Raw genomic sequence first — 15,244 nt, forward strand, 5'->3', positions numbered from 1 at the left:
TGTACAAAAAAATTCAATCTGAATTTGAACTGACATTGTTCGCGCTTTGATTGTCGAAAAACCGAATTCGATCCGTGCCACTTTTGGTTCGAATTTTTCGATTCGATTGGCCTGTCGCTCGAATGTCGAAAAACGAACTAAGATGAGCGCTGTCTCGGTTCGAATTTTTCAATTCGATCTGCCCGTCGCTCGAATTTCCAAAACCGAACTTCGACGCGTACTATCGTCGATTCGAATTTTTCGATTCGATCACATTTTATATTAACGTTTGTTCCCTCTTGGTTGCCCGACTAGGGTAAAATGCGAATTTAGTGCCATCCCTCCGAAATTTAAATTTTAAAATTTTTCTTTTTGCTAACGTTTATAAGCTGTTTTTGCTGTTTCCACAGTTGATATTTTTTATTGTTATCCTCTAGGTTGCCCTGCTAGAGAGAACACAAGTGGTGGAAAAGAAGTAAAGAAAGAATTCCACTCGAAGCGAAAGCAACGACTCGATACTTGGCTGTACAAGCCTCATCAGTGCAAAGCGAAAGATTATTTTTAATTACTGGTAATATTGTTACTCCAAAGAGAAAACGTTTGCTTTCAAACCATGTCACGCAGCTATCTCTGCTTGCAACCAATTTGCGCAGAAGGAATATATCAATCCTTGCTTGAGATATTTTCTATCATTTAAATGTAAAGATTTTTAGTATTATTTCCGCTTGAAGATTTTTCGACGTATAGGAAGTCCTTTATCTTTAATTTTAAATAAAATCTTAAATTCTTATCATGTTAGATTCATATAACAACATATTTTATTTGAATGTAGCATCATTGAAACTTCACTTCGTTAAATGCACAAAGTCTAGAGGAAAATTCTTCCAACGGGCCCAGGCATCAATTTCGATGCAGAGGGTCACTACTCAGTTTTTACATCCCGGCTTTAGTGGTTTGAATGTGATGTCGATTTTGAATAACGTAAGAATTAGAAATAGGACTATGTAGAGTATAATTTATATTTCAATTGACTGATACTCACTGGTAAACGGGAGGAAATTAAAAGCTAGGTAATTATTATTGTAGCATATCTGCCTATCAACATCTATTTGACCCAAATGACGCCCGAAAAAATCATCTTGACAGGTGCCTGACAGTTTGAAGAAAACACTTCACGTTGCTCCAGATGAGAAAAAATCAGGCTCTGAATAAGGAATTTCCCCTAAATTCTCATAATGAATCTGTGAGGCTAAAATTTCTTACAACTCAACTGAATGTCGATTTTGCTTTAATTTGGATGATCGATGATTTTCTGTACTTTTGATCCCTTGATATAAATTCAAAATGCTACTTTCGTAATGACTATAGAAATGCATACGAAAAATAAATTAAATCTACCCTTTAAGTGATATTATAGTTCCCACATCTTATGCACGCCTCTTCTTGTTATGAGTTTAAACGAGTGTCGGCTTAACTCTGTCTAATCTTCATGTGTAGTACGGCGCCAGCACAGACTGCCAGAACTGTCTGACAGCATTGGCGCAGTCGTGAAAGCCAGTACCGAACATAGTTATTATCCCAAGGATCTGCCAGCACTTCGCCAGTACTAGCGGTAAGTATTGGGCCGACGCGATGCTGCCAGTAGTCTTTTTCTATTGCGTAATATATTTACATCGAGCTACGTGATTGTTTATTGTACTTCTCCCATATTTTTGTATAGGACTTTCAGAATCAAAGGTCAAATTTGTTTATTTGTAGTTTAATTTTTTATGGCATTACATCCTATAATGAAATGATTACCAAACAATTCGTAGCTTACAAGTTTCAAGTTTGGATTTTCAACTTTCCAACAAACTGCAGACAAACAAATAAACAAACAGACGCCTATGTAGAAATTGTTTTTTCTGACACAGGGGGCCTTTAAACGTGAAGATTCAATGAAAACCAACCAAGTCAAATTTTACATTAAACTAATACCTTCTCTTTAAGATGAGAATGTAAAATCACTCAAAATTATATCATTGTTTATTTTACACATAAAATATAGCAGATTTACTGTTAACAATTAATTTATTTTCAATCAACACATAAAATTAATGAATATTCGATTTGAAATATTAAAAATGGTTAAAATTGAATAATTTTTAAGTTCAAGCATTCAAGATTGAACGATTTAAAAAAAAACGTTCAAAATTACATACCTCTTAGATGTGTATATTAAAAATTAATTTATTTTAAATTTAACATTTTTTTAATCCAACCATTTTTAATTTTAACTCTTCAAAATCGTAGAAATGTTAAATCTTTAAAGTACAGAGTTTTTAAATTTGAAAATCTACAGTTAAAGGTTATGCATGTGTTAAGATTGACACTTGTGTAAATAATATGTACAAGAATTTGGAGAATATTTATTAAAAATTAAAAATTCTTTATTTTGTATACATATACGTTTTTTCGAATTGAAAACGGTATTCAATAAAAGAGAAATTATGTTTTAAAATTCTGTAATCTGTTTTCATCTTTTTATAGTTGATCAATTTATTAATGGGAACTACCGACTGCTTTCGGTCTATTGATGAACTGTGCTCACCTAATTGAAAGAAAGTATGTGAAAAAGTGAATCACTGAAACACCGTAGCACGGATCGAATGTTGGATTTTCGGCATTCGATTGACGGGCCAATCGAATCGTAAAGTGCGATCCGACGAAAGCACGCGTCGAAGTTCGGTTTTCGACATTCATGCGAGGATCCGATCGAATGGAAAAATTCAAACCGACGATAGCAGGCGTCGAAGTTCGGTTTTGGAAATTCGAGCGATGGGCCGATCGAATTGAAAAATTCGAATCGACGACACCCCTCGTCGAAGTTCGTTTTTCGACATTCGAGCGATGGACCGATCAAAGCCACTAAACGCGTCCTCGGGTTGCGAATAAAGGGTCCAGTACCAAGGGTTTCTGCTGAATATGGTTACAAAAATAAATAGATGTCGCGGACAATTGTCCGAAGGGGTCCCGGAGGAATTAACCCCCAAGCGGAGGTGTGAAAACCGTGCCGAAAGCTGAATGGCACCTGGGTCAGGTGTCTAGAACGGTCACTCTGGGATTTTAGGCGACCTCTCAGAGTTCGCAGCCTTATCCTTGCATGCGGGGCTATACAAGGACAGAAGAACCCCTTTCCCTAGCTTCTCGCGGGAACAACAATAACAACACCAAAATAGTTGTAGTAAGTGCGGTTCAAAACAACAGAATGCGTAGCGCTCCCGACAATGGGCCGGAAAACAATGCCGACCACTCTAGAGCTGGGGGAGCCAATGAATACACCAACTTGCCATAAAGATAGGCTGGGCAAGACAGTACGCGTCCCGAATTCAATGTGTGATTGACTACATTACATCTGGCAGGAATTTTACCGCTAATGTTTGCAAGTTCGCGCGCGAACTCCGGACCCGTTATCATACACATAACAAGTCAAAGCTGCTGACCACCAGGCAGAATATTGTTGAGAGAATACGGATACTATCTGACGCTAAGAGAAGTCTAGAGCGGAGGGAGAGGTGGGTTAGAGAAAATCAACAGTTTCTCTCTGACCCATCTCGACTCTTCCAAGACCCTCTGGTTACTGTCGAACACCCACCCAAACCAGAGGAGGTCGAAGTATTTTGGAGAGAAGTCTACGAAGTGCAGCATAGACTGGACGAAGACTCAGAAAATATAAATAGCTTCAAGGAGTTATGTGTTGCCCTCATAAAATCTAATAAAAATGCCCGCTCATTACTACCGAGGAGGTGAGAAAAGTGTTAAGAGGGATGAAGAACTACTCCGCAACGGGACCAGATTGTATCAAAACCTTCTGGTGGAAGAAGTTTTCTTCAATTCATCAGCATTTGGCCCATATTTTCACCTCATATTTGAAGTCGGAAGAGCCGATTCCGGAGTGGTTGCCAGAAGGGCGCACAATACTCCTGCCGAAAATAGGCAACTTAGGTGACCCGAAGAATTACAGGCCACTCACTTGTCTGAACACACTGTATAAGATATTCACAGCTATCCGTAATGATAGGATTGTTCGGGAAAGTGAACCTGTGTGGCTAGAAATGTATGAACAACAAGGCTCAAAGAAAGGCGTAGCGGGATGTCGGGAGAACCTGATCATCGATAGATGAGTCTGCAAAGATGCAGCATTCTACCAGCGTGACCTATCGATGGCCTGGATTGATTATCGGAAAGCTTTCGGTTCGACCTCCCATGGACTTATTATCTTATCTTATCTGGATCTTATCTTATCTGGAAAAAATCGTGTGAAAACTAGCAAGGTCACCTTTCAGAGAGGGGTCTTTCAGGACGAAGCCATAAGCCCACTCCTCTTTTGCCTTACATTATTGCCTGTCACTGTCACTCATGTATTTTAGATGGACGATCTTAAGATCTATGCTAAAAACAAAGAGCAACTACATCTAGCTCTAAGGATTGTTGAACGATATACTAAGGAAATTGAAATGGAATTTAAATTAGACAAATGCGCCAAGATTTATTTGAAGCGAGGAAAACTTGATTGCATCCCTGAAGATCTTGAGCTCGTTGATGGAAGCGCTATACGACACCTTTGCACTGTAGAGACTTATGCAAACCTGGGCGTGCCACAGAACTGCATTCAGGATGTTATAGCTACAAAGGATACTCTCCGAAGCAGATACAAACGTCTCATCCAGAAAATTTGGTCTTCTGAACTGTCGACGAGGAACAAAGTATCTGCAATGAACATGCTTGCCGTCACGGTAATACTCTATTCATTTGGAGTAGTTCCATGGACGAAGAACGAGCTCCGGTCCCTTGATATTGGGACAAGAAAGGTTATGCACATGCACAAAAGCATGCATCTTAAGTATGCTGTTCCACGACCGTACATTGCACGCCGTCAAGGTGGTCGCGGCATATTGAGTCTTAAATGTCTGCACAACAGGATTATTCTGGGTACAGCAAATAGAGTCGCAAATGGAAGAGACCCTCTTCTTAAAATGTTCAGGAATCAGGAAGAAGTGGGCAAAGGAGCGTTTCTGTACAAAGCAGCGGAGGAGGCTGCTGAAACACTTGGACTTAACTTCAGTATTAGGGGTGAGCAAAATGCATCAAATCTTATCTATCTCGAGTACTCGCTCCTGAAAGCCCGGATTAAGAAAGTACAAGAGAAAAACTTTCGTAAACAGCTCCTCGATAAGAGGATGCACGGTATCTTCACCAGAAATGTGGAGGATCAGTCAATGTCGTGTGAGCTAACGTTTGCTTTCCTTAAATCGCCCGGACTGAAGTCTGGTCCGGAGGGTTTCATTTTGACATGCCAAGACGGTGTCATTTCCACCTTAACGTACCGTCGCCACATTTTGAGCCAAGACATTCCAACTCATGTGGGACCCACCTATATCAAAAGGCGGAATGCGGCACTAAGAGTGCTTTATTGCTATTTCTGTCCCTTTTGCGGCATTCACCTTAATATCACTTCTCTATACGCTCGTAGGGAAATCGAGTCTATTGTCGAGAATAGATAGTGTCGCATATACTAGAACTTTATATTCTCGACAATTATTTCTGTTGCACACTCGAGGCCAGACATGGTTCTTCTTGACTTAGAGAACCGAACCGTGTTCGTTATCGAATTTTCGGCACCAGCTGACAAAAACATCATAGTCAAGGTGAATGAAAAGAAAGAGAGGCATAGAGACCTTATAAGGGAGTTGCAGCGATTGTACCCGAAATGTTTTCTTAAACTAATCGTCCTAATTATCGGCGCTCTCGGAGGTGCCAAGCTTTCACTCGTTATTAGCCTAAGAAGCATGCCTGCGTGTCAAGAATATGCTAAAACACTTGCGGGAAAAATGCAGAAGGCGGTGGTTCTTGGATCGCTCCGTGTTCTCAGGGTGCACGAAACTTTTGCCGGATCGTCGTATTGATTCCGTTACAGGCTGTCACCACCTATCTCACCGTCGTGAGACGTGGTTGTGGGTGAAATTTTACCGCGATTTTTCTGGAAGCGGGTGCAATTTTTCAGATTAGCACAGATTCAGATTGACACAGATGAGCATGGGCTTTTGCTGATTATAGTTCCAATGATTCATAAGTAGTCGTCGACAATTGTTTAGGGATGGTCCAAAAGGGATAAACTTTAAACAAAGGCATAACAATCGTGCCGAAAGATGAATGGCACCTGGGTGACATACGTAAAACGGTTACTCTGGGATACTGGGCGAGCTTTCAGAGTATGCAGCCTTATCCTTGCATGCGGATATCCACAAAGGTTTCCAAACCCTTTTTTGTAGCTACTCGTAGGAACGACGATGTCAACACCAAACGTGGATGTAGTAAGCGCGGTTCGGAACAATTGAACGCACAGGGCTCCCAACAATGGGTCGGGCTACAATGCTGACTACCCTGTATTTAGAGGAGCCAAATATCAATACGCATAAACAACTGCGATTCCGTACCGAGAAACTCCTGATAAGGGATTATATGAGCGGATTGTCTACTAAACCGCATCCAGAATAAGCTGGCAACAGAAAAAGAAAGCCAAAACTTACACCAACCGCGAGCAAGCATCTAATAGAAGAAGAGTGATTCTTCAGGGCCCAGAAGAACATCAAAATTCAGGTTTCTCTCAAGCCTACATATTGGGCTAAGCTGGATGACGAGTCTCGTGGAGACTTTTCCAAAGAATCCAACCACCGGACTATCAATTTTGGTGTGTATAATGAAGCGAGAACTTTGGCAGATGCAAAACGTAAGACAAAACCAACGGCTGATCATAAGACAAAAACACGAATGCAACAACTCACTAAAAAGATAGGCTGGGCAAGATAGTAGACGTCCCGCATTCATAGTCTGATTGACCACATAACATCTAGTAGGAATTTAACTCCCAAGGTTGGACAGTTCGCCCGGGAGCTGCGCATCCGTTATTAAGCACTTAACAATTCGAAGCTGTTGACCATAAAGCAGCATATGGTTAACAGAAAACGGGTACTATCTGGCGCTAGGAGAAGTCCAGACTATAAAGAGAAAGGCGTGTCATAAGAAACCAACTTTTTTCACGAAAAGGAGATTCAAAGACAATAAATAGCTTCAAGGAGCTGTACAGTGCCTTTATAACACCTGAAAAAAGTCCCATCTGTCACTACCAAGGAGGTAAAAAAAGTATTGAGAGCCAAGAATAACTATTCGGCTCCAACGACAGATGATATCAAGATCTTCTTGTGAAAGAAGTTTTCTACAACCAATCAGCAGCTGGCCCGTATTGTCACCTCATATTTAAAGTATAAAAACATTGAGTACGATCTTCACATCTATCCTAAATAACAGAATTGTTCGGACAAATGGATCTTTGTGACAAGAAATGTTCGAACAACGCAAATTAAAGAAAGGCATAGCAGGATAACAGGTGAACGCGCTCATCGAAAGATGTGTGTGCAAAGACCTAGCATTCTACCAGCGCTTTTCATAGATGGCTTGGACGGATTTTATGAAAATTTTCGAATCGACCTACCATGACTTACAATCTTTCTCTTAGAAAGATAAAAGGTTCATCCGCACGTCTGGAGGTGCATAGAGAGATTGATGCCGCTTTAGGAAACCAGAATTACAATCCCATCTGGAAAACATCATGTAACAATCAAAAACGTCACCTTTCAGAGATATATTTTTCAGGGTGATACTATGAGCCCACTTCTCTTTTGCTTCACACTATTGCTACTATCTGTCGCGCTTTTTCAGTTCAAATGGTACTTAAGCAGCAAACTGAAATATCTAAAGCATAAGGTCACTCGTGTATTTAACATGGATATCATAAGGTCTATCCTAAAAATGAAGAGCAACTAAACCTAGCTCTAGGGATTGTTAACGAATACTGTCAGGAGATTGAAATTGAATTTGGGTTCGAAAAGTGTGCCAATGTTTATTTGGAGCGAGGAAAACTGAATAGCATCCCCGAAGATGCTGAGTTTGTCGAGAGAAGCGCTATAAAACACCTTAGAACTACACACACCTATACATACCTGGGCATACCACAGAGCCACATCCAGGACTTAAGATCTATAAAGGATACTGTCCAAAACATATACAAACCTCTTATCCAACAGATGTGGTCTTCCGCACTGACGACGAGGAACAAAGTATCTAAAAAAATTCTTGACATCCTGGGAGTACTGTTTTCATTTAAAGTGGTTTCATGGACAAAGGACCAGCGTGAATCTTTTGATATCCAGACACGAAAGGTTATGCACGGGAAAAAAGCATGGACCTTAAGTCTTCTGTTCCGAGACTCTACATCGAACCCCGGCCAGGTAGTCGTGAATTACTATATCTTGAACGTCCTCACAACAAAATTATTCTGCGTGCATTACATATAATTGCAAATGGACAGGACACTTTTTTCAAAATGGTAAGGAAACACGAATTAGTGGGCAAAGAAGCATTTCGGTATACAGCATCGAAAAAGCTGCTGAAACTCTCGGTCTTGACTTTAATATTAAATGTGAACAAGATGCACTAAATCTTATCAATCTCAAGTACTTACTTCGGGAGGTCAGATTAAGAAAACACAGAAAAACAACTTCCATGAACAGCTCCTCCACAAAAAGATGCACGGCATATTTCACAGAAATGTAGAGAATCAGTCGATGTCGTATAAGCTAACGTTTTCTTTTCTCAAATCATTTTAATTTAACGCCATTTCCGTCAGTTCCGCATATACTGGAACTTAATACTTTCAAAAATATTTCCTATTCTGCACTTGAGGCCTCATATAGTTCTGCTGAATTAGGAGAAACGAACCATATTCGAAATTGATTTTTCGGTACCAGCTGACAAAAACATCAAAGTCAAAGGGAATAAAAAGAAAGAGAGGTATACAGTACTTATAAAGGTGTTTACTTATAAGGGAGGTGCCAAGCTTTCACTAAGTTATAGCCTGAAAAGAATCCCTTCGAGAAAACAAAATGATGTTTTTTAAGATGAGATAATAAATCTGGTTTACCTAAGCAAATATTTCTATTCACACCAAGATATGCGCATGAACCTTGAGGATTTCCAACAGAAAGGGGATAAGTCTATGGGAGGTTGAATCGAAAGCTTTCCGTTAATCAATCCCGGCCATCAATAGGAAGTGCTGGCAGGATGCTAGGTCTTTGCAGACGATAAGCAGGTTCTCTCGACATCCTGGTTTCTCTGGACATCATGTTTTGTATATGAATAACCTAATGATCTATGGTTCTGATAAAAGAAACTTTTAGAGTGCTTTTAATGTCATCGAGCAGCACACAGGAGCGATTCGTATGGACTTTCGATTGAAAGAGTGTGCCAAAATTCATATAAAGAAAGGGAAGATAGTTGGCGTTCTCTAGCACCCTAAGCTTGTGGATATAAGTGTTATTACATATCTTGAAATTAGAGAGATCCATACATATCTCCTATGAATACGGCGTGCCTCATAGCTGCATTTACATATTTACATGCACACACAGAGAAATTCTTTATCGCTGAAATACATGATTTACACAAAGCTTCCAAAATATTCATCCCTTTCCCTCAGTAAATATTTATTAAAATGACACTTTTTCGTCGTAAAATATTGTCGAATAGCAACGGAAAAGCGATTCGCTGCCAATGCAGGGTATTGCGTAATACAAATATAAACTTTGTTTTTATAGACTACAACGACAACAACGACGACAGACAGACACCGACGTAAAAACTATTCTTTTAACACAGGGGGCCTCAAAACGGCGGCATTTGATAGAAGCCGCTTAAGTCACTTTTACATAAAAACATTACCTTCTCATCAGGATGAGACTGTATAAATAATTATTAAATATTTTATTGGAACTTGTGTCGTTTTTTTCCACAAATTTAAGTTTTTAATTTCTACCTTATTATTCTACGATTTAAGAAAATTTACTTGTCCTTTCTAATAAATACAAGTAAAGAATTTAAATATATTTTTTGGGTAAACAACTTTTTTCAATCTTAGCTCATTTTTGGAAGAGAAACCTTGGTCTATTCATTTTTTTATATCATGAGCCCATTGTCTAAAAATTTCTTTCTTTTATTTTTAATGTAGACCTTAAGAATAAAATAAAATACTACACGTCTGAACAAAAAGTAACCAATAAAAAATTTATAGATGTTTTTTAAGAGCATAATTTGTGTGAAATCATTATTTGTCGTATTTCGCATAGTTTGACTTCGAAATTGAATTCACGATTTTTCATTATTTTTTATGCTGTGAAAGTTTAAATTTTCAATTTTCCATGAAAATTCAAAAAGTTCTTATGATAATCTTATAGGGCGTTCGAAAACAAACATTTCTATTCTCTGGTCTTTTTTCATACCTTCCGTTATTTGGCTTAAATATTTAATTTTCGTTTTTCTTTTAAATTTTGTACGCGCTATAACTCTGGTAATTTTTATTTATTACAAAAATGCTCTTTTTAAAATGTTGTCAAAAATAGCTGGCTAACGAACTCATCTCATCGAATAATGTCTTCAATTGTTACACTGCTTACAGCCTACAATGATATCCACAACAACAGACAGACACCGACGTAAAAATTGAATTTTCCGATTCAGGAAGCCTCAAAACGTCGGCATTTGATGAAATTCCCGACAGTAATTTTTCACGTGAAACTAATACCATCAATTTATGATGCGAATCTTTAAAAAAATAAATTTTCAGACAATAACGTCATTGTTTATAAAATACTTTTTTTCCAGGAAAATGTTTCACAACTTATGCACGATATTGCGCAATACAAGTATAAAATTCATGAAAGATGACATAATTATTAATAAATAAATAAGGGCAGTATTTAAAAATGAAAAGAAACATCAGAATACCATATTATAAATCTAAAAGATGATGTAGCTAATTCTTTGGAAGTAAATGAGGTCTTTTCTTTCAACTAGATTCGTTTTTCGGTCGGGTTATCTAATTCCTAGAACTGTTGGCCCATGCAGTTTCTCAGGGGGCACGGCGAGATATTATTGCGACTCTCACCTTAGAAGGACCGCATTGAGCAAGGGATCAGTCAAGTATATTGCGCAATATTATTCATTCCAGTTTTTTTATATTGCAATAGGAACATTTTATTATGATTTTTCAAATTTAGTTTCTGGATTTTTGGTTTTATTTTCGAAAATTCTGCACATGGTACCTATTAAGTCACAAGGCCATTTCAAGGCATTCCCCAAAACTATTATTAAATGGGACTTACTGTGTAACATGATACCTATTTACAAGAATTAGTGGAGAAAATAATGGATTTAAATAATCTATTTATTTTGTACTACGAGTATGCCATAAGTATATGACGTTACTTTTCTTTACCGAATTTTATTTAAAAAATTACTAAAACCATTTTTTTGATTTTTCAGAAAGCTCGTAGATGGTGCTACCAGTTTATCATGAATAGTAAACCCTTTTTGACAATGAACAGAACCATGTCAGTAGCGGAAATCTTGAATCACAACTCTCCCAATATATCTACTAAGCACAATGGATTATAGGCTACTTTAGAAAAATAAAATAAAAATGTATACTTGTGACATCTGCTATAAAAGAAGAGCAATCGGATAAACACGAGAGTCATACAAATCAATTTCGTAACAGAATACAGATAGAACTCTCTAATTATCTACAAGTGATTACTATTAAAGAGATCTCTGATCGGAGTCAAGAGTGAAGAAGAGTGAAAAAAAGTGAAGTAAACTTCGCTTTCTGCGTCTAATCCGAAAAACACGATCCATTTCCATTATTCTATAATTTGCAATTAAATTACTTACCATTGAGAACATGAATGTTGACGATTGTTCTGCTGAATTGGCCAATAGAACACGAGTATTCCCCACTATCAGTCTTTTTCGCAAGATCGATGCGCAATCTTGTGACCAATTCTCTGTCAGACCTAAAAAATACAGCAGAACTAAACTTACGTCTATGATTTGTTTTTAAAACTTTATATACTTTTAATACCGAATTTCTATGAAATTTTCGCTTTGAATTGTAAGCGCTTCTCGACCTTGTATAATTTATCAAAGTTACAGCGTGTTATTTTTACTGCAGCGTCAAATATAATATTATAAAGTATTGCCTTTCCTCCGCGAAAACAAAGACTTAGCGTAACAAGGTTGTTTAACGCATCTCTTGTGTAGGGAGTTAGTATGCTTCCTACCTCTTAGCAGTAAAGATCAATAATTAAAAAAGAAGTCCTACCTCACATTTCAGGTATTTATACAAAGAAAAAGTCTATTACGCTCCAGAACATTATAAATTTAGCGATTCTGCCAGGATCCCGTTCACGATATCCTGGGGGAAAAGTATCTACGGAACACCCGCAGCCATTTCAAACAACGAGGATCTTCGACTTGAATCAGGACTCCACGGATTATGTTTGCAGTCCGGGCAACAACCACCAGAAGCCAAAACTCTCAAAGCATCTTCGGAATCTTGGTAAAAGATCTAGCGATCTTCCCATCCCAGAGGGAGCCTGCTAAACTAAGCGTTAAGCCTCTGAAAGCAACGCATCATCGAGCCTCGCCCGGTTCAATCGCATAGCAGCAGAAAGTCTGCGGCCATCGAAGTAGAACAGCGATCCACCCATGTTGGGAGAGGATTTTTCAACTTTGTAGGAGATATTTCAAAAACATTTTTTTCAACTCTTATTTCACAGCATATAACTTGCATTAATAAGTAACTTTATGAATTGTTTAGCAATCAAAACATATTGTCACAAAGCATATCCAATCAAATTAGAATCATTAACCTCATTTTAAACTTAGCAACTAATGATTTTAAGACTCTCGAATTGCATAGTCAGGAAACAGCCGTCTAAACCAGCTGGCGAACACAATTAACAAAAACGCCCAAAGTATTTTTATTTCAAATCAAATGACGGTCTGCATAATGATAGTCGATGAGTTTAGTAAAGATATTAACTTATTATCAGATGCAATAAATGATGGAAAAAGTGGAATATTATTATCATATTATCATATTATCGACATCTTAAAAATTAACGTGGTTATTTGAAACTACATGTTTGTCTACTTTATGTAGTTCTATCCCAGAAACAGATACTTACGAAATTAAACATTTAATACTTATTCCTGAACAAATCCGTTTGGTCTTCCTGGAAATAATTCCAGACTACGAATACCTACTAATGGGACAAGGACACGGAACATACGTACCGACCGACAGTTGTCAAATGTGAATATTCTCCCTTTAAAATAATTGACATTGCTTTTATGCAGCTAACGAATGAATATATTTTGATCCCCCATGAGCCAATTGATGTTGATGTGCTGTGTGAATCGGTAAACGATAAAATAAAAATTCAGGATCCAACGAAAATTGTAAGCAAAGACGAATGTATACTAAACGGATTGAATATTGTATCTCCAACGGTACATTATTCCGCTGCTCATATATTAGGGGATAGGGATATGGATTATAGAATCAAAACTACTGCTCTTAAAATAAGACCCATCAGAAAGGTTTAGAAAATAAACTGCTTCCTACCTCTTAGCAGTAAAGATCAATGATCTATGAAAAAGTCCTGTCTCACAGTTCAGGGACTTACACAAAGAAAAGGTCTATTATTCTCTAGACCATTACAATAGCTTATTTATATTTTCACATCGCAGTGAATGAAATATGTCGATATGTTTTCTTATTAATTTATCCTTTTTTTCAAAGTGCAATGCTTGTCACAATATTTCTAAAGTTGACTAATCGCTAAATTGTTTTAACAATATATAATATGCTCACCCGTTATTGTGCTGGATATTAACATGATCTGGCAACGTATCGCCGTTTTTCTTCCACGCGGGATGCGGCACTCTTGAGCCGGACTGCGAAGAGCGAGCAATGCACACGAGCTCAATGCCACTTCCGGTTTTGTAATAACGATCTCGTAGCTCATGATTGAAGTCGTCTGTAATTCTAATGTCAGGTGCTGCGAAGAAAATCGATTTAAGTACGTAGATAAATAGACAATAAAAGAGGTACAATTTTCTTTTGTTTATTTTCTAACTTTTTATTGTGTCTGTTTCTATATACCTGCTCAATAAAAGCTATTCGCTTTTTTGTGAGTAACGAAAATACTTTCGTTTGCAAACTAAGTTCGGTCTTGAAGAACACTTGAATTTTACGATCAAAAGCGTGGAATGGCGAAGAGGATAACAGAGGGACAGGGAATGGCCAAAGTGGAATCGCCTTATAGTACTATAAGGAAGGTTGATACTGAAACGCGGGTGTGTAAAACTATTGTAGCAAACAAAAAACAAATAAATAAAATAACTGCTTTTTATAATGCAAAAGTATGTAAATGTTTTGGCTTTTAAAGAGTTTGGTTGTGCTAGTGAAAATATTTATTGTCATTTATCTCGACATGAATTTAAATTTCTTTATTAGAGCCTAAGCGGAAATAATTGTAGACAAAAATGAAACAAATGAAGGTAGATTTGTCCAGTCTCGTTCGAAATGAGAACCCTCCTGAGTATCCTCCTGGTTACCAAATTAGCAGCAACATTGATATCGGGGGGCTAGCTTCACGGATCCCTGCGAAATTAAAATTTTTCAATCCTTCTTCCATACGTTCGTACGTTGTTTGTACTGTTCGTAAATTTAATACTTTCGTTGTAACCGCTTGGTTTTCTAGCCAGGGGTGAATAAGAAGTTCATGTCATCCCCCCGAAATTTAAATTTTGCAGATTTTCTTTCTGCTACTGTTTGTGTGTCGTTTGCCCTATTTGGATATTTAATATTTTCGTTTGTATCTTCTTGGTTGCCCACCTAGGGACAAATAAAAATTCAGTATAATTCCCCCGATATTTTAATTTTTCAATGTTTCTTTTTGCTAGCACTTGTACGTCTTTTGTAATGTTTTTGCATTTAGTATTTTCTTTTTACCCTTTTAGTTGTTGAGATAGATGCAAATCAAAATATCGCATCTATACACGATAAAACAATTGAAAATCTCTACATCAGAAATTGTAAAAAGAAAGGTGTTTTTTATGTTACAATGTTCTTCAAAAGGATAACAGCAATTTCAAAAATATTCAAAGCCTTAATTATCGAATCTATTATAGTTGAGATATTAGCAATTTTTATTATTTAGGATATTGAGTGATTTGACATTTATATATTTTTCAATATAAAAGAATTCTGAATTAAAAGTATGATATTATTTTCGATTGAAAGATTTTAAATTATTTAGATAAA

General features: G+C 37.3%; 1 protein-coding gene across 1 annotated transcript in view; it reads right to left on the reverse strand.

Moving 5' to 3' along the window:
• The window catches only part of LOC117179848 (zwei Ig domain protein zig-8-like), a 77,642-nt gene that overhangs the window by 7,263 nt on the left and 55,135 nt on the right, over nt 1-15,244 (reverse strand). The window contains exons 4-5 of the mRNA XM_033371999.1: nt 13,790-13,976; nt 11,803-11,924 (exon numbers count right to left, since the gene is read on the reverse strand). Of these exons, the coding sequence (XP_033227890.1) occupies nt 11,803-11,924; nt 13,790-13,976 (309 nt within the window). The remainder of the gene's footprint in view (nt 1-11,802; nt 11,925-13,789; nt 13,977-15,244) is intronic.

This window comes from Belonocnema kinseyi, chromosome 1 (genome assembly GCF_010883055.1).
Source record: "Belonocnema kinseyi isolate 2016_QV_RU_SX_M_011 chromosome 1, B_treatae_v1, whole genome shotgun sequence".
NCBI classification, from domain to species: Eukaryota; Metazoa; Arthropoda; class Insecta; order Hymenoptera; family Cynipidae; genus Belonocnema; species Belonocnema kinseyi.